Source organism: Bufo bufo, chromosome 7 (genome assembly GCF_905171765.1).
Source record: "Bufo bufo chromosome 7, aBufBuf1.1, whole genome shotgun sequence".
In the NCBI taxonomy this organism is placed as follows: Eukaryota; Metazoa; Chordata; class Amphibia; order Anura; family Bufonidae; genus Bufo; species Bufo bufo.
In genome coordinates, this window is record NC_053395.1 from 96,046,167 (window position 1) to 96,070,465 (window position 24,299).

At 45.9% G+C, this 24,299-nt stretch overlaps 1 protein-coding gene across 3 annotated transcripts in view; it reads right to left on the reverse strand.

Annotated features, from left to right (window-relative positions):
- TRA2B (transformer 2 beta homolog) overlaps positions 1–24,299 on the reverse strand; it is a 29,499-nt gene that overhangs the window by 2,527 nt on the left and 2,673 nt on the right. The window contains exons 2-8 of one of the 3 annotated variants that reach the window (XM_040439644.1): positions 10,409–10,677; positions 10,048–10,193; positions 9,736–9,898; positions 9,449–9,637; positions 7,523–7,638; positions 2,643–2,735; positions 46–96 (exon numbers count right to left, since the gene is read on the reverse strand). In XM_040439644.1, coding sequence (XP_040295578.1) covers positions 46–96; positions 2,643–2,735; positions 7,523–7,638; positions 9,449–9,637; positions 9,736–9,768 — 482 coding nt within the window. In that variant the 5' untranslated portion in view covers positions 9,769–9,898; positions 10,048–10,193; positions 10,409–10,677. The remainder of the gene's footprint in view (positions 1–45; positions 97–2,642; positions 2,736–7,522; positions 7,639–9,448; positions 9,638–9,735; positions 9,899–10,047; positions 10,194–10,408; positions 10,678–24,299) is intronic. The other 2 variants (XM_040439643.1, XM_040439642.1) reach the window with 2 other exon arrangements.

Consider the following 24,299-nt stretch of genomic DNA (forward strand, 5'->3'; position numbering starts at 1 on the left):
AAAAACTTGGGAGTCTATTACGCTAAAATGCTAGTCATGCATTACCTAGAAAACTGATCCCTGTCTTGACCTCCGCGCCATCCTCCGCCTCCTCCTCTGAAAAAAATAAAAATAAAATTATAATTCCATAGAAGTGAATGGAGAATGCTGAGAGTTGTAGCTCTGCAACAGCTGAAATGCTAGAGGATGCTGACCCTTTGGTCTACATCAAGTTGGTAACCGGTTCCTACACTTTACAAATATGAGGATAGCCTGGTATAGTGACAGACATGTGGATTTCAGCCATCTATGAGACATTTGAGTTAAAAGGGGTTGGCCTGTCTATGCTGTTCTTTAAGCCTATTATCAGGGTCACCAGCAAGGGACTCCAACAGCGTTTTCACAACCAGCCATGCCATGAGCGGTGGCTCCAAGATACCCAGGAGCCATCCGATTGGTTTCTATGGAGCAGCAGAGAGGTGGCTGGCCACCACGGGGGGAGCTAGGGAGGAAGGAAGGAAGTAAGGAAGAGAAGTAGACCAAATAGAAAACATGCATAGGGTAAATTTATTATGCTAGAAAGAACAAAATGAAAGCAACTTTGCAAGATGGGACAACCCCTTTAATATTAAGTGGTTGCCGAGACCCAGCAGTATAACAAGTGCTTACGTTTTTCCCCTTAGGAGAGAACGGTCATTTATCAGTAGGTAGTATGACAGAGCAGGAGTTCATAATTAACCAGACTCAGGCTATATGAACGCGACCGTGCCGTTTTTTGCGGTCCGCAAAAAACGGAAGCCGCCAGTGTGCCTTCCACAATTTACGGAACGGAATGGGCGGCCCATTGTAGACATGCCTATTCTTGTCCGCAAAACAGACAAGAATAGGACATGCTATATTTTTTTTGGGCGGGGCCACGGAACTGTGCAATGGATGCGGACAGCACACGGAGTGCTGTCCGCATCTTTTACGGCCCCATTGAAGTGAATGGGTCCGCATCAGATCCGCAAAAACTGCGGCTCGGATGCGGACCCAAACAACAGCCGTGTGCATGAGGCCTCAGGCTGTAAGTTATACTGCTGGTTCTTGGCGACTGCTTATTAACTTTTAAGTGGCAGATGGCTGAAATCAGAAGAATTGCAGTGGCTCAACCCAACCTAGAGACCAATGGCATGGTGCACAACCTCGGTATAAATAATCTTAAATAGAAAAATTAAAATTGTTCAGGGGGCACTTAGATATCTGGTAAATATATGAAGATATAATACAAAAAAAGTGAGGAGAAAATGCCCCTGCGTCTTATGGGGCAAATACTAATGAAGTATTACCATTATGGAAGTACTTCATTAGTACCGGAGGACCAGAAAGGCTCTGTACTCACCACTTCCTGGTCCTCGGCTGTGAACAGTGTGAGGGCGCGCTGTGACCTCAAGCTGACGGAGGAGGAGGAAGACAGTGTGGGTGGTGGTGTACAGAACAGGAGAGGTAAGCAATTCTTTTAGTTTATTCCATATGAGGCTGATTGGGCTGAAATATCAGTTTCAGGCTACTGAGGGCTGATATGAGGCATTGGGCTCTTATCTGAGATCTAATTGGGGGTCATTCACATTGGGGTCTGACCTGAGGTGTAATGAAAATTATTTCTTCTCTTATTGTTCTCTACTAATAGTCTTATAAGGCGAAAAATATGGTAAATAGGTACCCATTTATTTACATCTTGTATACTCATATTTACCAGATATCTGAGTGCCCCCCGAACATTTTATTTTTCCATTTAAGATGGCTGAAATCCACTTATCTTGCCACTGCACTATGACAACCTGGGTGAGGGCAGTATGAAGTTCATTCCAGGTCCCCAAGATAAAGAACTTTGCTAGCAGCAGTAAACAAAGAAAAACACTGCCGCCACATACTTGATGAGACAACCCTTTCAAAAAGGAAACTTAGCACAAAATGTTAAGCAATAAAACCCTGATTTAAATCTGCAAATACATAAAAAACAGGTAGAAGATGAGGATAATCACCTCAATATAAAATCAGAATGACATTGCTTCAGCACTGCCATAGGTCTATATAAATGTAATCAATAAAAATAAAATTTAGACTCAAATTCAGCAAGTACAGACTCCAGTGGGTATAGTTAACCCCTCAACGTAAAACACAGTGCATGTACGGCGGGGGATGCATTGCCAGAATGTATTCTGCCGTACATGCACGGCAGGCTGATCGGGCCGGCACCAGAGCGGTGCGCGCCCAATCACGGCAGGTGTCCGGCAGTCCCTGGTAGCAGGGCCCCCTGCTGTATCTGCCGACATCGCTGTTTACAGCGACACCGACGGATTAACCCCTTCTATGCCACGGTCCACGACATAGAAGTAGTTTCTGGCGGGTAAAGCAACGCATAGAGTCCCGGCGCTGCTGTGGCAGGGACCTGATGGGTGACAAGGCAGCCCGATGCCCTGCACGGCCTTGGGACCTGCCTTCTACAGGTGGTGAGATCCATCCATACACTAACAGACAATACATTACAATACAGATGTGAACAGCCCCATAGAAATGAATGGGTTGGTATTCCATTCAACTCACGCATCGCATCCGCGCGGAATACTCGCCCGTGTGAAAGGGGCCTAAGGAAACCTATAAATATCCACAGTTCAGACTACCTGTAAGATGAACGGCTGTAGTATTCCCGGTCATCATATCCTCCCCGCTCATAACCTCGATCATAGTAGTCTCTTCGGCGAGAGCTGCCACTACTGTGGAAGTTAAATTGAATGGGGAGAGGAGAAAAAAAAAAAAACAATTATACGTCAACAGGATCTACATATAATCTATCTATCATTTGTTCACAGGTGTGAATACAACCTAAGGGCGTTTTCAAACAGGCGATGTTTCCGTATGGAAGCTGTCCGAGTCTAAGAGAGTGCAACTGGACTGAACAATGACCCATTCAATTGAATGGATCTCTAACATGAGCGATTTGTGTGGACCACTGGTTCTGTGCTGGAGTAGTGTATTAAATTTTGAAAAAGCTGCTGGAAGTACTTTATATGCAAGTTTTTTTTTTTATCTTCATTCGTTATTTGCTTATTTTCTTTATTTTGTGTTGAATAATAATGATATTTTTTTATATATTAATTTCAAGTTTTTTTTCCCACTTTTTTGTAACCATTTTGAAGCTTGTATTTGAGCCTACAAAATACAGTTTTTTATTTTGAACAATCAAGTATTTTTAAAATGAGTTTATAACTGTCTATTGCGCATTTCTTATGTGTGCCTGCTACCTGGTGGCCAAAATAAGAATTGCAGTTTGAATGCCCAGCCTCTTCTGCGAGGCTGAGCGCATTCAAATCAGTTACTGGCATCCTCACTAGCCACAGAGGAGGATGATAACACCCCTGGAAGAGAGAGCTTCCGGGGTTTGACCATTTAGATGCAGTGATCTGCATTATTGCTGGTTGCGGAAATTAGCCGCAGGCCTCTGCCGTTTGAAACAGCACAGACCTGCCGGCCATGACACCCGCTGCACTTCAAGTGGGCGACATGTTTGCCAAAGTGTTAAAATCCTGGAAAACCCCTTTTAAAAACAAAACATCACAATCACCTCTTTTCTCAAGCACTGGTTCTCAGCAGTGCTCCTGTGGCACTCTCGCAGTTTTCACATGTGAGGTGACGTGCCTGGATTCAGCACATGACCGTGGCAGCCATTCAGCACATGACCGTGGCAGCCAATCACTGTCCTTCACTGATACAGCCATATTCAGGCATGTCAAACCTGCGGTTTGAAAACAAATAGCAGGAACACCTCAGGCGCATCGGAGAACGGTGCTGAAGAAAGGAGAGCAACATTTAACTAGAGTTGTCGAGATAAATTTAATTCTGTTTCGATACCATAAAGTATTGCAATACTAGATACCACATGGGAAAAAATAAATAAAAAAATACAAAAAAAGCCACGTGTATTCTGCATTTTATATATAAAATAGGGAAAGAGGGTGATTTATACCTTTTTTTATTTTTTTTTTACTTAATAACCATTTCCCCCCCATTAGGGGCTAGAACCTAGGATATTTTAATCCCTTGTCCTATTCACCCTGATAGAGCTCCATTAGGGTGAATAGGACTTTACACTCTCCCTGCTGCCCTGTGCATAGTACACACAGCAGCAGGGAGCTCACCACGGCAGGCAGGGCTTCAGTAGCGTCCTGGCTGCCATGGTAACCGATCGGAGCCCCAGGATTACACTGCTGGGTCTCCGATCAGAAGCTGCCACTGCCACCAATGAGAAGGGGAGGGAACCCTTTGGCCCATGCCACCAATGATTTTAATACTTGGGGGGGGGGGGGGGGGGGGGGGGAGAAGTTAATTAACCTTTAATACAGGAGGTGGGCGCCGGCAGCAGATCAGCGGCAGTTAACCCCCACACCTGAGGGGTAACTGCCACTGATAACCAGCACCCTGCCTCTGACAGAGCTGCTATGTGATTCTGCTGCCGGTGTTCTGTCAGAACACTTTACCTTATCAGAATGCTATACCCTCGTCACTTCCGGTGACGCGGCAGCACCGAAGTGATGAGAATCAGCTGGAGGAGGGGGGTGTGCAGCGCTGCGCAAGCACAGATCCACAGGCAAGTCAAAATTATAGAACCGCCGCGGGAAAAGCACCCACTTAATGCGCGAAACCGGCCGGGACACTGAGCCTGTGCACTGAGGGGTAGGGAGATCTGATGGAACATTTTGCACTGACAAATCTTCCTAGCCCTGAGTGCGCACACGCGGTGTAATCCTGATGTGTGTGGCCAACGGGAGTATATAGCCGCGCGTGCGCACCCTCTCCTACTCAGCCATGGCTCCGGGCGCAGGTGCAGTGTGCTGGCCAGTTTCGCGCATGCGCATTAAGTGGGCGCTTCTCCTGCAGCGGTGCTATAATTTTTACTTACCCGTGGATCTGCACTTGCGCAGCCCCTCCTCCAGCTAATTCTCGTTACTTCCGGTGAGGCCATGTCACTGGAAGTGACGAGGGTATAGCATTCTGACAGAACCCCGGCACCTGCCTCCTGTATTAAAAGTTAAAGACGACCTTTCATGGGTCCCATGTTAAGTTAGCAGGCTATATAGAGCGGCGGCACAGGGATCTCCCCCGCACTTATTCCTGGGCGCCGCTCCGTTCGCCCGCTGTGGCCTCCATTACAGCAGGGCTTGACAAATTTCCTTGGAATCTAGGAGCCAGCTAAAAAAAGTTAGGAGCCTTTTTTTACCTTATAAAGCCTTATTTTCAGCGACAAAAATAACCTCTTAAATTAACATATAAAGAAGTCTAGAACCAAACAACATGGGCATTGTTTATTATCAGAGTACTGTGACGTCACTGTGTGCCGCATCTCTTCATTGTTTTATCAGTGTACTGTGACGTCACTGTGTATAATTCCTGCGCTGTGACATCACTGTGTATAATCCTTGTGCTGCAGCTGACAGAACTGAGATCCCTTCCCCAGGATGTTTGGTCCGGGCTTATTCATCTCATAGAACTGCAGCTATGAAATCCACAGCGTATTGCAGCAAATTGGATACGATTTTACGAAAAATCCTCACACTTCATAAAATCCACACGGAAATGAACCTACTGTGCACATTTTAAATCCGCACTGTGGTAATATATGATTTCACCATGTGTAACTGATTGTGCCTGAATTCCACACGCTACATGTAGAGTTTGATAAAAATCCACAACAGGTAATCCTCTGTGGAAAATATTTCCATTGGAATTACCCTAGGAATACTGAAGGGGCCTTCCAGGTCTCCTAGTCCTGAGGAGAACATATCTCAGTACGGGAACATAGAGAAGTTATCAGAGGATTTAGCCATTCAGGAGTCTTATGGCAGCTCCTAGGAGACCTGTGTGGTATACAGCCTTTCACCCAGCTTTCCTGAGGAGAATATATCTCAGTATGGGAACATATAGAGAAGCCATCAGATTTGGCCATTCAGTAGTCTTAGTTCTCATAGGAGCTGCAACCCGGCTTTCCAAGACTCCTGAATGGGTAAATCATATGATAACGTATCTAAATGTTCCTATACTGAGATATATTCTCTTCAGGAGACCAGGAAAGCTGGGTGACAGAAAGCCTGTATACCACACAGCTCTCCTAGGAGCTGCCACCCGGCTTTCTGTGTGGTATACAGGCTGTCACCCAGCTTTCCTAGAAAGGGAAAGAACTAATGGCCAAATGGTAACTGCATGGATGGCCACGAGTTGTGGCTAGCTGGAGCTCCGGCCTAATGACAGCAGCAGGTATGCAGCTCCCCGCTGGGTTCATGGCCATGCTCGAGGCCAAATTGGCTGTAGCAGGCAGACATTACAAACTTTGAGCCTACCGGATAAGTGCAGAGCACATAATTTACCGCCGCAGAGTCGGCTGTGCAGGGACCTGGCAGCACTTTGTGTCCTAGGATGTTGTGCTGCCCGATCAGGTCCCCTGCTGTATACAGCAGGAGGAATGATGGGCTGATTGTCTTCCCTCCACTTGTCAGCAAGTGCAGCGCCACCACCTGTGCTCCCGCTCTGCCTCCCCTGTACTAACTCCTCTTCCCCCACCGAGCCTCTCACCGGGACATGGGCTCTGATGTCTGCCGGACAGTTATCACAGATAAGTACCGTACGGGCTCCGGTAAAGGCTTCGCCATTTTTAACTGCCCTGGAGATTACGCACGGCGACATTAGCACGCTGCGACCGATAGACGGTGAGAGAGTGACCAAACCACGATGGAGCCGAAAGCTGAGGGGTCCGGGCAGGGTGGCAGACGCAGTCCGAGCCTGGGTACAAGCGATTTAAAAAAAAAAAAAAAAAAAAAGTTTCATTTTGCTCGCGGTCCTAACCCTCCAGTGGCTGTGCCCGGCTGCTGGTGTTCTGGGCCTATTTTCAAGCAGGGGCAAATACCCAGGCACCAGGACAAAATTCCTAGTCGCTATTTGTCGAGCCCTGCATTACAGTCTCCTGCTCCGTATGCTAATTACTACTATCGGAGCAATTGGCAGGAGACATCAGCTTCTCTCCTGGGCGTTCCTTCTCCAGGGAGAAGGAACGCCCAGGAGAGAAGCTGATGTCTCCTCCCCATTGCTCAGATAGTAGTAATTAGCATATGAGCAGGAGACTAACGGGGGCACAGCGGGCGAATGGAGCAGCGCCCAGGAATAATAGGTGCAGACAGATCCATGGGCGCCGCTCTATGTAGCCTGCCAACTTAACATAGTCCAGACCCATTTAGGGTCCTCCTATCATTGGTGGCGCAGTGCGCCCGCCCCTCTTTATTGGCAGCGCGGCACATGGGAGAGACTCGTTTCCTTCTCCACTGTGTTGCTGAGGGAACTGAGCGCGCTGCTGTTGGAGCGCTCATTTCTGTGATACTAGACTGCGCAGCCCAGTATTGACAAAAAAAATGAAATCCTGGTATTGCATCAATACCCGCAACAACCCTACATTTAACAGAATGCCGGAAATTAAACTTGAGTTAGGAAGAGAGAACACCATCTAATTTATACTTACTAGGTTGGTCTTCCCATATAAATCCCAGGTGTAGGAGTATGCGGCCTTTTAGTTATTGAGAAATCAACTCTTATCCTCCTTCCATCCAGTTCCATGCCATTGGCACGTTCCTTTGCCTGCAATTAAATCACACGTCTAAGATGCACAATACACAGAAAAAAACTTAGGCCATCTGCACACGTTGCTGGGTGTGTGGGTTCTCTTCAGAAGCACAGTACCAGCAAAATTTAAGATTATACAAATGTACACTGCATATTTTTTTTTTTTCTGTGCAGAAATTGACCTGCATCTCGGATTTCCAGATCTGCAGCATGTCAATTAGGTTTACAGTTTTACCTATGTATATCACCTTTTTAAATGAAAGGGTGAGATATGTGGCATAAGCACATCTGATCTGCACCAAACTCCAGTTAGATATTGTCGATTTTGGCGCAGAAACAAATCTGCATGGAAATTTGCTAATCTTACATGGTTCACCCACACTTGTGTGCAGGTAGCCTTAAAGGGAATCAGTCACCTCTGGCAAGCTGTATTTAGCACAGTAACCTGCATAAAACACCTGCCATTCACTACACAGCAATAATTTGCATGTCAATGTTCAAATTTCATCTCAGGCCATATAAGGTTGCTTTCAGACGAGAGTCTCACGCTCTGGACTCGCAGCACAGCACCAGTCCTGAACTTCCAGCACTGCCAGGGTCGCATAGCATTATATTGATTTATAATGCTATGTAACCTTTACAGGCGTGGAATGTATTGGATAGCACTGACCGTATTAGGTTAGAATTATCCAATACATTCCAGACCTCTAAGGGTTACATAGCATCATAAACCAACATAATGCTATGCGACCCCGGCAGTGCTAGAAGTTAAGGATGGGTGCTGTGCTGCAAGTCCAGAGCGTGAGAATCATGTCTGAAGGCAGCCTAAAAAGACAGCTCTGTACGGCTCTTTGCACATACCCTGTTTCCCCGAAAATAAGACAGTGTCTTATATTAATTTTTGCTCCCAAAATTGCGCTAGGTCTTATTTTCAGGGGATGTCTTATTTTCCATGACACAGGGGGATCAGAGGGGGGAATCAAAATGGCACAAGAGAATCAGAGGGGAGGGGGATTACTATTTTACGGTAGTACCCCCTTCTGATCCTCCTGTGTCATTTTGATTCCCACCTCTGATCCCCCTGTGTCATTTTAAGTGATCTCACGCCCCTGTGCCAGTGGACAGTGGATTATTTAGTCTCTCTCCCCCTCCCACCTTCACCAGACATCCCCCACTACTTTATCAAACATTTCCCCCCCACCACCTCAGTCACCCCTGTGTGTCTGTGCCAGCCAGATTCCACACAATGTGCCCAGCTCCTGCCCCGCGCGACTCACTGTCTAATCGCGAGTCAGCCAGATTCCGTCAGGGCAGCAGGCGGCAGCTTCTGGACGTCACCCCTGAAAATCAGAGCGAGCAGCAGGCGGCAGCTTCTCCAGGCGGCAGCGCAGGCTCTCTGATTTAAAGAGACCTCGCACTGCCTGAACAGCTCTGGATGCGCTGCGGCCAATCAGTGAGCTGCGCGGCGGCAGCCGCCGCTACAGTCCAGAGGATTCAGACGCCCTACGGTAGCGTCAGGGGCCTTATATTCTAGCGGGGCCTTATTATCGGGGAGGCCTTATTTTCGGGGGGATGCCTTATATTACAGGGATAGGCAAAACTAGAGGTAGGTCTTATTTTCGGGGGATGTCTTATTTTCGGAGAAAGACGGTAGTAAGTATGTGCAAGTCTCCAAAAAAAAAATGGAGGAAATTTTTTTTTTATAAAATGCTGTGTATGGGGAGGGAGAAAATAGTACAGAAGCACCAATTAGAAATGATCCATACTTGTTCAGTCATTTCATATAAAGTTATCAATATTCTTACAAAACATTTAATATTCTCACCTCCTTAGCATCATCTACATTTTCAAAATAGACAAATGAGAAGCCTCTTGATCGTCTTGATTGCTGATCATACACAATGGAAACGTCCGCTATCGGGCCATATTTTGAGAATACTTCTCTTAAGTCACGTTCTGTAGTATAAAGACTTAAGCCAAAAACACCCAAACAACAGTTGGGATCAGGGTTTGCCTAGAAGGTAAAAACAAAGTGCTCAACATTCTTCCATCAGATGCCCATTAAAATGTTACGGTTTTCTGAAACAAGTACAATCTTGAAAAGTAACCTACTCTATTTCCAACATGACGGCGTCGATTTGACATAGGAGAGTGGCTGTGGCTGTGACGACGCCTATAATCTCTGCTATATGAACGGCTTCTCGATCTTCTATGAGATCTTGAACGTGTACGAGATCTTGTATAGTGACGACGAGAACTTCTCCTTGACCTGGATCTAAGCGACATAGGGGAAAGAGGGTTCAGCAGAGTGACTAATTCCTGCAGCGTTTTTCCTCTAGCATAAGAAAACTTTATAACAAATACATTTTTAGCTAATGCATGCACATTAACCCATGACATGCAAACGGCATTACAAAAACAAACCTTGATTCAGATCTTGACCTAGATTTGGATCTTGAACGTCTTGACCCCTCTTTAGAGCGAGATCGTGCTGGAGAATGATTGGGAGAGTGACTTGCAGACTTGCCTGAGCGCCGAGCACTTCCACTCCTTGAAGCAGATCGAGATTCCTGAATACAAAACAATACATTTACTACAAATAACCCTACATTGAATAGAAGAAAAAACTCCTTTGAAGCTGAAGTAGTCTTTACTAGGATTCGAATGGCATACTTAATGACAATCCCATTTTTTTACCTAAGTGTTTTACCCTGTATGCTCTCTTTAACAGATAATGCATGCATAGAGTTTATATATACAGGGACACAAACAGACTAGTAATTACTTAGCGTAGAGCTTTATGATCCCAGATTACTTCTTATCTTAACTTCATTTTTATTTCTTTCTTCATTCTTCATTTTCAAATTCTGACTTCTTTTCATCTTCCCCACTTCATACATATTCCTCAAAATTCTACAAGTAGGGCTTCACTTCTGACAATTAGCATGCATATTTTTTCATATTTCAGCTTCACTTATTTCTGAGCTTCAAAAAATTCTCATATAATAAACGTGTCAAATGATGACTTCTGTATTTTCCTTCTTCAATATTAACCTTAACAGAAAAAGAACAGGATGGAGTTTAAAATCTTTAGGATCAAAACTCTGACAACGCTAAGTTAAAAAAATAAAAAATAAAATCAAATATCTGAATGCCTTGAGTTCCCTAAATACTTGCCCAAAAATGTGAAATAGTAGCAAATATTCTACCGGGCCCAAACTGCAGCATGCAGTCAGTCAATCTCGATTACACTATATCATGCGAATTGTGGCAAAGTTCCCTTCCTGGACTGAATGCAACTGTATTAGAAAAGAGGGCACATGGATGCCAGTTCTTTCTGAAATAAAATCTGCAGTGTGTGAAGGCAACTTAGGAGTGCTATACTAACAGCTGCCCAAAGTGCCAAACTAGAGGGCTGTAAGAAGCACTTCATGGAGTCTGTCCCACTTGTCCACTCACATTTCTAAGGAGTCATGGGGCATGTCATGTACAGGGCTGCCAACTGTCCATGAAAATGCGATTGGCTGTATAGTCTCAATCTTACTGGTACTTTAGGGGGTATTAAAGGGCATCTGTCAGCAGATTTGTATGAAACTGGATGACCTGCTGCATAAGCACTTGGCAGCTGAAGGCATCTGTGTTGGTCCCGTTCATATGTGCCCACATTGCTGTACCCTCTGCACTTCGATTTATAGGGCCAGGTAGTGTAAATGGTTATCACACCTGCCTGGCCCTGTCAATAAAGTACAGAGGGCATGGCAGTTGCAGAGAGCTAGGCCTCTAGGAGCAATGGGGTGTTGCCATTACAGCTAGAGGCTAATTTGCATATACCAAAACATTTTCTCAGCGATACGGGCACATATGAACATGGGACCAACACAGAGATGCCTTCAGCTGCCAAGCGCACATGTAACAGGTCAGCCAGTTTCATACAATTCTGCTGACAGGTGCCCTTAAAACCGTTCCCAACCGCCTGATGTATGTGTCGGTAGTCGGGACTTTAAAACAGCAGGCACCCACCTGTTATGAGTGGCCACCATATTTAAACAGGCACCTGGGGCTCATCACTGCAACTGGCGATAACATCGATCAGACTTTTAACCCTTCCGATGCCATGGTTAAGTGTGACCACAGCATCTAGAGGTGCAACTACCCGGAAGCTCGAGCTTTCGGGTGTGTTCCAGCTCTCCCCAGCGGAGATCAGGGGAGCCGGAGTGTGTGCGCAGGAAACTCCTGTCCTCCTGCTGCACAATAGTTCCTATGGAGACCCTGGACTTTTGTGCTGACTATCAGGAAATATAGAGGACCCCTACCCACAAAACGCAATCTGAAAGCACCATGTTGTAGAGCAGGAGAAGCCGGGCAGATTGATATATAGTTTTATGGGAAAAGCTTCAGTAAAAACTGTAATTTATATCACCTCCTGACAATTCCTGTCTGTACAGGAGGAGTTATCAGTGATTGATGGCATTGTGTATAGATGTGTACATACAGACAGCTTTCAGTCACTGATAACTCTTCCCTGTACCAATTGCTATTCACAGGAAGTGGGAAAAAAAGCAAAGATATGCTTAAAAGGGATGGATAGAGAGAGATATAGAATGAAAATATATATATATATATATATATATATATATATAATATAAAACTCATCAGGACATACATATACATTAGTTAAAGTATAACTGTCTTTTTTTGGAGTATTGGATTGTTGATTAATATCACCTTGGTGGCCCTATTTCAACTTTTCACTGTGTATTCAATTACCCCTTAATTGCACAGTTTTGTTCCCTATACTGCCTACTTTTACCTGTGCTTAAAACAGGGTTGCTAGGCATGGTCTGTCCTTCAACAGGACAGATAGAGGATGCATTAGCAGGCTGCGTGCAAGGTCACATAGTAATGACAGCCAGGGACTGTAAGTAAATGATTAAAGCCAGGTCCTCCCCAGCAGCTGATAACAGTGCCTGGGCTGTGCGCACTTCTCCCTGTCCCTGCGCTTGGCAGACGCTCCCTCACTCAGCAGAGCTGGAGAATGCAGAGTTGAACCAGCGCACAACAGGGAAGGGAGATCTGCCATCTGCTCAGTGTATAAATGAAAGCAACATGTGGTAAGAGGACCCCTTTGTGCTGCAGGAGGAGATTAACCCTTTAGGGGGGGAGGGCTCTGGTTACTGACACTTTTGGGGGGCTAGTGTTACTGGCTAGTGAGGGCAGGCAGGATTATCCTCAGGGTGAGGGCAGTGGCGGCCATCTTAACTGAATAGTGAAATTGCAGTTTTATGCAGACTGGTTGCTAATAGTCAGTCTAATAGTAATGATTCTGGAATATCATGTTATTAGTAACTACATATATGAAAATTTAAATTAGGGTCTAAGTGTGACAGTTAAACCATACTTACACCTAGGGGTGGGCGATATGGCCTAAAATCTATATTGCAATATAATTTTAAGAATGTGCGATATATTGTTTTCTATAGGGGGGGGGGGGGTGTTAAACTTTTTTTTTTTTTACTTTTTATTTAATAACTATTAGCCTCCTTAAGGGCTAGAACCCTTGTCATATTCACCCTAATAGAGCTCTATTAGGGTGAATAGGACTTTACACTCTCCCTGCTGCCCTGTGCACACAACAGCAGGCAGCTGACCATGGCAGCCAGCCTCATGTGCCCCCCCCCCCCCCAGCCTCTGATCCGCCCCCTCTGGTAACTCAAACCCACCCCCCTCCCCAGTATTAATCATTGGTGGCAGTGGCCACAGGGTCCCCCTCCCCCCCAATCATTGGTGGCAGTGGGCAGTTCCGATCGGAGTCCCAGCAGTGTACTGCTGGGGCTCCGATCGGTTACTATGGCAGCCAGGACGCTACTGAAGTCCTGGCTGCGATGGTATGTTAGTGAGCAGCCTTATACTCACGTGCACCGTGGCCGCTCCTTCTCATAGGTCTGTGCGGCGCATTGCTAATGCTTATAAGCATTAGCAATCCGCCACACAGACAGAAGGAGCGCCCAGCGGCCACGGCGCACGCGAGTATAATGCTCCTCACTAACATACCATCGCAGCCAGGACTTCAGTAGCGCGACTCCTGGCTGCCATGGTAACCGATCGGAGCCCCAGCATTACACTGCTGGGACTCCGATCGGAACTGCCCACTGCCACCAATGATGGGGGGGGGACGACCCTGTGGGATATGACCCTCCGATCGGAACTGCCCACTGCCACCAATGATGTGGGATATGACCGGCACATTCATTGGTGGCACCGTGGCCACAGTCCCTCCCCTCCTCCTCTGTCCTCATTGGTGTTCAGTGGCAGCCACGCACAGTGGGGAGGGAGGGACTCCCTCCTCCACTGTGCCGGCTCAGGAGAAAATGGTGCGTGCAGAGAGCGTGATCATATCGTGGTCCGGCGATATGGCGAAAATCCATATCGTGGCCAAAATTTATATCACATATCGCACACCCCTACTTACACCTTTACATAGTTCTGTAGTTCTTGCTTTGTTTACATGTTGTAGCAAAGCTGTGGGGCGTGTAACAATGCCTGAGCTCTCCCTCATGAATAATCTGACCTTCCCCGCCCCCTGCTCTGCACATACTAACCTAACATACAAACACTGTCACATGATCATCTCCTAGCTCATACAGGCAGAAGATCTGCATTACATACACACGCATGTACAGTCGTGGCCAAAAGTTTTGAGAATTACATAAATATTGGAAATTGGAAAAGTTGCTGCATAAGTTTTTATAATAGCAATTTGCATATACTCCAGAATGTTATGAAGAGTGATCAGATGAATTGCATAGTCCTTCTTTGCCATGAAAATTAACTTAATCCCAAAAAAAAAACCTTTCCACTGCATTTCATTGCTGTCATTAAAGGACCTGCTGAGATTATTTCAGTAATCGTCTTGTTAACTCAGGTGAGAATGTTGACGAGCACAAGGCTGGAGATCATTATGTCAGGCTGATTGGGTTAAAATGGCAGACTTGACATGTTAAAAGGAGGGTGATGCTTGAAATCATTGTTCTTCCATTGTTAACCATGGTGACCTGCAAAGAAACGCGTGCAGCCATCATTGCGTTGCATAAAAATGGCTTCACAGGCAAGGATATTGTGGCTACTAAGATTGCACCTCAATCAACCATTTATAGGATCATCAAGAACTTCAAGGAAAGAGGTTCAATTCTTGTTAAGAAGGCTTCAGGGCATCCAAGAAAGTCCAGCAAGCACCAGTATAGTCTCCTAAAGAGGATTCAGCTGCGGGATCGGAGTGCCACCAGTGCAGAGCTTGCTCAGATATGGCAGCAGGCAGGTGTGAGCGCATCTGCACGCACAGTGAGGCGAAGACTTTTGGAAGATGTCCTGGTGTCAAGAAGGGCAGCAAAGAAGCCACTTCTCTCCAAAAAAAACATCAGGGTCAGATTGATCTTCTGCAGAAAGTTTGGTGAATGGACTGCTGAGGACTGGGGCAAAGTCATATTCTCTGATGAAGCCTCTTTCCGATAGTTTGGGGCATCTGGAAAAAGGCTTGTCCGGAGAAGAAAAGGTGAGCGCTACCATCAGTCCTGTGTCATGCCAACAGTAAAGCATCCTGAGACCATTCATGTGTGGAGTTGCTTCTCATCCAAGGGAGTGGGCTCACTCACAATTTTGCCCAAAAACACAGCCATGAATAAAGAATGGTACCAAAACACCCTCCAACAGCAACTTCTTCCAACAATCCAACAACAGTTTGGTGAAGAACAATGCATTTTCCAGCATGATGGAGCACCGTGCCATAAGGCAAAAGTGATAACTAAGTGGCTCGGGGACCAAAACGTTGACATTTTGGGTCCATGGCCTGGAAACTCCCCAGATCTTAATCCCATTGAGAACTTGTGGTCAACCCTCAAGAGGCGGGTGGACAAACAAAAACCCACTAATTCTGACAAACTCCAAGAAGTGATTATGAAAGAATGGGTTGCTATCAGTCAGGAATTGGCCCAGAAGTTGATTGAGAGCATGCCCAGGCGAATTGCAGAGGTCCTGAAAAAGAAGGGCCAACACTGCAAATAGTGACTCTTTGCATAAATGTCATGTAATTGTCGATAAAAGCCTTTGAAAACGTATGAAGTGCGTGTAATTATATTTCACTTAGGGGTGCACCGAAATTCCGGCGGCCGAAAATATCGGCCGAAAATGGGCCTAATCAATGTCGGCCGATATTGGTACATATCGGCAGAAAATATGGGGTTTGGGATTTGTGGGATTTGTCACCCGCACAGGGCGGGCGGTTTACTTTAAGTCACTGCATCTTTATTTTACCTTACAATCGTGACGCTCCAGTAACAACTCTGCAGGCAGAGCGGAGGGCGGAGTAACGTCACTTACTCACGTGACGCGCCTGCTCCGCCTCCTTCATTCATAAAGTGGGCGGAGCAGGTGAGTCACGTGAGTAAGTGACGTTACGCCGCCCTCCGCTCTGCCTGCAGAGTTGTTACTGGAGCGTCACGATTGTAAGGTAAAATAAAGATGCAGTGAGTGATTAGTCTGCTGTGAGCAGCAGGGCCGGGGCTGTTATGGGTAGGGGGATCGGTCTATGGCACTGCTATGGGGAGGGGGGATCTGTGCACTGTTATGGGGAAAGGGATCTGTGCACTGTTATGCCCATAACAGTGCACATATCACCCCCTCCATAACAGCGCCACCCACAGATGAATTTCATTCATGAAAAAGAATTAATAAAATCATAAAAAAAAGTATTTTAAAAGTATTTGGGCAAAAAGGCAGTTTCGGTTTTCGGTCAAGGGCATCCTGAATTTTCGGTTTCGGACCAGAATTTTCATTTCGGTGCACCCCTAATTTCACTACATCACAGAAACAAATGAAACAAAGATCTAAAAGCAGTTTAGCAGCAAACTTTGTGAAAACTAATATTTGTGTCATTCTCAAAACTTTTGGCCACAACTGTATGTGGTGCAGTATGTAGTGAATGCAGACAGGCTATTATAGCCAAGTGATAAAGTACAGGGACGATCCGCCATATTGGACTGGATTTTATCACTTTGCTATGATTGCCTGCTGTTAGACCAGTAATGGTTCCCTGCATAAACCCCCACCCATTAGGTCCCATTCACACCAGCGCCATTTATTTTTGTTGTTCTCATTTAATGGAGTACTTTTTTTTAGTACTTTGCAGGATGGGAAAGTGTAGCATATCATGTTTTTTCAACCTGCAAAGTTTTTTTTATATATGTATATACACATACACACTGAGCACTGCTACATCAGAAAAACGGAATTCTGCTACATTTGACAAAGTCAGCACTGCTATAGCTCAGCTCACCTACACTTCATTTGATAAATTCAGCTGTCAAACTCATTTAACAAACACAGCCCTCATACATCTGAGCTTTCTTACACCTGCATATCAATCTCCTACGGTATATATTGGAAGAACTCATTTTACTACAGGTGACAAATTTTGCTCCCCTACTATAAAATAAAACTCTAGCATTGTCCCATTTGAGGGTCTCTGCCTTGTTACATCTCTACTACACCTAACAAACCAAGCACTGCTACATGTGTAGAACTCAGCACTATGTATAAAGAACTGAATACCTTTGATCTTTGTCAGCGTGAAACAGACAGGCGGCTTTGAGGTCCGAAGTGGGTGAAGGCTCTGGTGTTTACACACGCTGCCTGCAGCCACAGAGGGAGGGGGCGGGCACTACAGTGGATAAGCTGGAGCGGTGAGGATCGCGCAGGCTCAATCCCTCACAGTAGCCCGACGTTTCGTGTCAAGGAGAAGCCTGTACACGAGACGTCACCACCAGAGCCTTGCGGATGACGTCACTGGTCACGTGACCCGCATCGGCCCTGCAGAATCCAGGTACTATAGAAATAAAATTTAAATTATAACCTATTAATACTTTTATAATTTACATGGGCACATATTTATATAACTCGGACAACCCTTTTAATGCATAAACTACAGCTTTTACTGAATCTCTTCCCACAAAACTATATATCAATCTGCTCAGCTTCTCCTGCTCTATAACAAGGCGATTCAGATTTGTGGCCTTTTAAGTCTCTCGGGTCATTCTAATGAAGGGATGGCAAACTTATGGCCATCCAGCTGTTGCAAAACTACACAGCATACCATGATACCTGTAGGATGTGCAGGCATGATGGGAGCTGTAGTTTTGCAACAGCTAGAGGGCCATGAGGTTGACATCCATGTTCCTCAAGGACTAGACTATACGCTAAACCAAGGAAGCCTTATCCAAAGATTTCTAAATTGAGGGGGGGGGGGGGGGGAAAGAAAGCTACTTGAAGATCCCTGGCACACAAGATGGCCACCCAACAGCCCTTAATTGTGCGATATAAAACTTCTAGAGAATGTGCTAGTTGAGTCTCAGTAATTAGACATCAGCACTCCCTACACAAGAATACCATCAATTCTAGCTACTACTTAAGAGCACTTATTGTATCTGAAGGGGTTTTATCCCTGAAAGATGTTGTAAGTTAAGTTTCCAATGAAATTTAATTTTTTTCTGGGTCCTTGCCCAGCGCCTGCATCAAAGGACATCAAAACTCTGCAATGGCTCCTCCACTTGTGGCACAAGACAGTCAAACCACAAGTTGGCAGAGTTCACACTTCAGTTAGTTGGTCAGTTATTCTGATCCAAAACCATGTGAGAGAGATAGAGAGATATAGATATATCTCTCTCTATCTATTATACCTGATCTGAGGTTTTGGCTCACAACAACTGAAGTGTACACAACCGCTTCAGCCTATCAGTGGCCTAGCCTGGTGCACCACTGAGGCCAGTGCTCAGCTGCAGCTGAATAGAGCCTGGCTGGGAGAACCAGAGCTCCCCGGTCCTCAGCTGTGCTTGCTGCAGGGTCCCAGCGCAGCCCGGCAGGAAGAGAGGAGCGGCGGCATCCAGAGGAGGAAAGGTAAGTGGATTTATTTTATTTGCTTTGAGGCTGATATAGGAAACGGGGGTCCTTATTTATATTGGGGCTATTAGCGGAGGTCTGATTGGGGGTTATTCAAATTTGGGTCTGTGCCGAGTTCTAATGAAATTTTTTCTCATTGTCCTCTAAAAACTAGGTGCGTCTTACAGGGCAAAAAAATAAATACAGAACCACTTTTTCTACTGAAGGCGAATCTCAAGAGTAAGGGTACTTTCACACTAGCATTTTTAGTTTCCGGTATTGAGCTCTATCATAGGGGCTCAATACCGGAAAAAAAAACCGCTTCAGTTTTGTCCCCATTCATCGTCAGTGGGGACAAAACTGAACTGAATGCTCTAAAATGCATTCCGTTCCGTTGCCATACTGGAGAGCAAACTGCAACATGTTGTATTTTGCTTTCCATCCTGGGATGCGGAGCAAGATGGATCTGGCATGACCCCCAATGCAAGTCAATGGAGGCGGATTAGTTTTCTCTGCCACAATAGAAAATGGATCCATCCTCCATTGACTTTCATGATGGATCCGTCTTGGCTATATTACAGGGACACTGTCACCTGGAGATATACATTCGTTTTTTTAGCTAAATAAAAGCACAGAGAGCTATGGGGAATGTAAATTGAGGACGTGCCATCAGCGATCTAGCAGTGCATGTCCGCAGCTCTATACCAAAAATTCAGGTGACAGTGTCCCTTTAAAGATAATACAACCGGATCCGTTCATAATGGATGCAGATGGTTGTATTATCAGTAACGGAAGCGTTTTTGCTGAACCCTGCCAGATCCAGCAAAAAACGCTAGTGTGAAAGTAGCCTTATCCAATTTAAAACTGTTACTACACCAGCTAGGTATACAGACATTGTTACAATCTGCTGATTTCTGAGCCAATGAAAGGATAACTGACCAGAGAAAGCAGGAAAAATTGCATCAATAGAAATATAATTTACTTTAGATCTATACAGTTTAAAATGGGGAAACAGGCTTACCAGGCTTTTATTTTATGCTTTGACAGAGCATGGGGCTACGTGTAAAACAAGAAAACCCTTACCTTTCTTTTAAATATCCCACCACTCCAGTCTCCACTGGGTCTGGATGTTACCAATGCAGTCAAGTGAATTGCACCACTGCAGGTGGTCACGCGCAGTTTTACTGGGTGGCACACCAAAGCACCTGCACAACATTAGAAGAACACTAAACCTAGAAATTAAAATATGCCCAGGCCCCTTGTATGCATTATACTTATCAACTCCCTGGCAGCCGCATCGCTCCGGATCCCTGCGCAGCCCCCTTGAGGCTGGTCACCATCATGGCCTGCTTCTGGCTGCTCACCCTGTCTCTGGGTGGTTTGATCTTTCTTTCACCCCCTATATTCAGTCTCTCTCCCGCACCTCAAAAACCATCTCTAGTATCCGCCCCTTTCTCACTATGGAAACAAAAACTCATTGTTGCCCTGCTCCACTCCCGCCTTGAATACTGCAACTCACCATGAATTGGCCTCCCCCTTACCAGACTCTCCCCTCTCCAATCTATTCTTAATGCAGCAGCCATGTCACCCATCTGTCCAACCGCTACTCTGATGCCACCGCCTTGTATCAGCCATTGCACTGGCTACCCATACACTATAGAATCCAATTCAAACTGCTCGTCCTCAAAGCCCTCCACCACCCTACATCTCTTTCTACCACCCTACCTGTGCTCTCCGTTCAGCCAATGACTTACGACCGACTTTCACAAAAATCCGAACCTCTCTCTCCCGGCTCCAAGATTTCTCCAGAGCTGCACCGGTTCTCTAGAATGCCCTACCCCAAGAAATCAGGCTTAATCACAACATGCAGTTTTAAGCATTTGCTAAAAACATATCTTTTCAGGATGGCCTATCACCTCCATTGACCTAGCCCATTTATCATTCCCTGAAGCTGAGCCTCCACTGCACCAAGATGCTCTTCGTATATTGGCTGCTGACCGGCTCATGTGGCTTTATATCTGCTCCCCTATTCTCCCAAGATGGCTGGACTATCGTACATAACAAGCACTTCTACCTTTTGTCTCACCCCTATCCCCTCAGATTGTACGCTCCGGCAAGCAGGGCCCTCATTCCTCTTGTTGTAATAATCGACTTGTCTGCTGCTATGTTATTTATGACTGTTTGTACATTAACCCCTGAATTGTAAGGCGCTGCAGAATATGTTGGCGCTATATAAATAAAGATTATTATCCAAGTACCGCGAAGATATAACGGTTGCCAAGAAGGCAAGTATAATCCATACAAGGGGCCGTTCATATGTTAGATATTGGATAACCCCTTTAATGCTACACAGAAGAAATTGTTGTCCTCACTGTCAGTCTTCATAATCCTGAAAAACAGTCATGTAGAAATACTGCACAGGACACAAGGGGTTAAATAGCATGCTCATCTTTCATCTTGGGCTTCTGGCTGAGGGGGCAAGGCGCTGCAAAAATGGAAAGGTCCAGCGCAGAGCACAGCAGCGAGGCTCTTGTCTTAGGGCTTTATTACACTTGAAGATATCTGGCTCTGCCCTAAAAATGTTGCCGATTACCAGTTCATCGGGCAACTACAATTTTAAAGCATGCGTAAAGGGCTTCGGTCAACCCACTAAACCGGTTAGTTTTTTTGTTTACTAATAACCCCTCCACTGCGATCTCTGCATACATAAGTTAAATAATCATTTTCGTTCAGTAGAATTTGATAAAAAGCTATTTTTAAAATATGCTAATTACCTTGCTACCAGCAAGTAGGGCGGCTACTTGCTGGTAGCAGCCGCATCCTCCGATCCTAATGACGCCCCCTCCGCATTGTGATTGACAGGGCCAGGGAACGGAATCGTTCTCTGCTGGCCCTGCCTGTTAGCATTCAAAATCTGGCGCCTGCGCCGCGGCCGTACGCATCTTCAATCTGCGCAGGCGCACTGAGAGGCGGCCGCTCGCTCATCAATGCGCCTGGTGTAGATGTGACGTCATCGGCGCAGGCGCATTAAGGATGGAGCGGCCGAGCGAGTGGCCGCCTCTCAGTGCGCCTGCTCAGATTGAAGACAGGTACGGCCGCGGCGCAGGCGCCAGATTTTGAATGGTAACAGGCAGGGCCAGCAGAGAACGATTCCATTCCCTGGCCCTGTCAATCACAATGCGGAGGGGGCGTCATTAGGATCGGAGGATGTTTTCCAGTAGCAGATCCTGTTATGTAATCACAATCTGCTACCGGCAAATAATGAATTAGTATGGAGACAAGCAATGACAATCGCTTGCAAAATCTTTTAATGTAATACAGCCCTTAGGCTAGTTTCAGACATTTATGCAGGCTGGCGTGTCCATATGTCTGCACTGGCATGAGATGCACCTAATTTATGAAGAGGCAGATGCCTGTTAATTAGGTACTCTGCGCCATGTCAGCTTCAGCTGTAACTTCTGCCAGTTATAGTAAATGCAGCAGGTGGCATGAAGCCCCCACCCCTGTTAGCAGCACTTCAGAAAAGTGGTGAGAATGTCAGTCACAAATTGTGGTGCCCTTTAGTAGCATAAAGTGCTTGATAAAGGTCCACCACTCTGGAAGGAACACTGCTCATCTAAACAGGATGTTGTGAATGCCTCCCTGACCATCAGTCTGCCGAGCCGTAGTCAGTGACGTGACTAAGGGCTCTTGCACACAATCTTTTTTTTGCGTTCCATGTACTGACCGTATTTTCATTCCGTATATGGTCTGTATACAGAACCATATAATTTCAATGGGTCCGCAAAAGATGCAGACAGCACTGTGTGCTGTCCGCATCCGTTGCTCCGTTCCATGACCCCGCAAAAAAATTATGTGACATGTCCTATTCTTGTCCGCTTTGCGGACAATAATAGGCATCTCTATAATGGGTCTCCTGTTCCGTAAATTGCGGAAGGCACACTGGCGGCATCCGTTTTTTGCAGATCCGCAAAAAACAGCAGTCATGTGCATGAGCCCTAATTCAGTAAATTCACATCATAAAATTGTAATGTTGCAAGTCCACTTCAGATGAGCAGTGTTTATCCGGGAAATGGAGCGTTTCCCAGGGTGGACGCACCCATCTGAAAGTGGCCCTATAGTCAGACACCAGATAGAGACTAGCAATGTGCATGGCCAGCTTTATGACGGCAGGATTCCTATTACGCTCTGACTCTAGACCCAATAGGTGTAAAAACATTGTGGGCCTCGAGGGCATGCCTTAAAGGGTTTCTGTCACCCTGCAAAACTCATTTTTTTTTTTTTTGATAGTTAGATTGCTCATAGTGCGATATAGCAGAATATAATGCTCTTACTTACTTTCATGCGGCCGATTCTTTATAAAACGAACTTTTATAATATGTTAATGAGGGCTCTACCAGCAAGTAGGGCGTCTACTTGCTGGTAGCTGCTGCAGAAATCCGCCCCCTCGCCGTCTTGATTGACAGGGCCAGCCGTGATCTCCTCCTCCGGCCGGGTCAGTAATTCAAAAATTGCGCGCCTCGCGTCATTCGGCGCAGGCGCTCTGAGATGAGGAGGCTCGTATCCTCAGCACTCCCTCAGTGCGCCTGCGCCGATGACATCACCGAAAAAGAAGACGTCATCGGCACAGGCGCACTGAGGGAGTGCTGAGGATACGAGCCTCCTCATCTCAGAGCGCCTGCGCCGAATGACGCGAGGCGCGCGATTTTTGAATTACTGACAGGGCCGGCCGGAGGAGGAGATCCCGGCTGGCCCTGTCAATCAAGACGGCGAGGGGGCGGATTTCAGCAGCAGCTACCAGCAAGTAGACGCCCTACTTGCTGGTAGAGCCCTCATTTACATATTATAAAAGTTCGTTTTATAAAGAATCGGCCGCATGAAAGTAAGTAAGAGCATTATATTCTGCTATATCGCACTATGAGGAATCTAACTATCCAAAAAAAAAAAATGAGTTTTGCGGGGTGACAGAAACCCTTTAAGCGACAACCCATCTGCATTCTATGGATTACAGATGGGGATGGCAGTGCCTTTGTCAAACTTGCCATTAATGCTCTCGTATTCCTAGCCATGGCATGTCACCCACTGCTGATGGCGCAGCTCTTCTACTGAACACCATCACTGTGCTGTAAACCTAGGGTCTACCTGCTCATGAGGCACATGTACATTGTCTAGGAAGGGGTTAACGTCCACACCTTGTCCATTATTCAGTGCAGATAATTTACTTACCATGTGAAAGGGGTATTTCACACACCATTTACAGCAATTTAAAAGAAACTATAGTTATGCTGTCTACCAGTGACGGCTAACCTCCGGCACTGCAGCTGTGGTAAAACTACAACTCCCAGCATGCTCCATTCATTTCTGTGGCGTTCTGAGAAGGGTGCATCTTGGGAGTTGTAGTTTTACCACAGCTGGAGAGCCGGAGCCAACACAGGCCTACACTGTGCATACATCTATGTATCTTTAGCGTCTAAACCGGTTTTTAAGAGAAACTTCAAAAACAGCAGTTGGCATTTTGTATACTCCAGCCAACAGTTTGCGAGGGAAGTGGAGATTTGTAGATCTAGAGGTTTATGGTGGGGCCATCTCTTACCTGTCTGCAGAAAGGATGCTATAGGGCAGATATACACACACTATAACTGCTTTTTGTGAGCTCAGACATGGGGTGGGTGGTCTTATGAGCGGCTGACAGCCATCGCCATATACAGCACAACTCAAACATGCATACACAAAGCTAAAGGGGTTCTCCG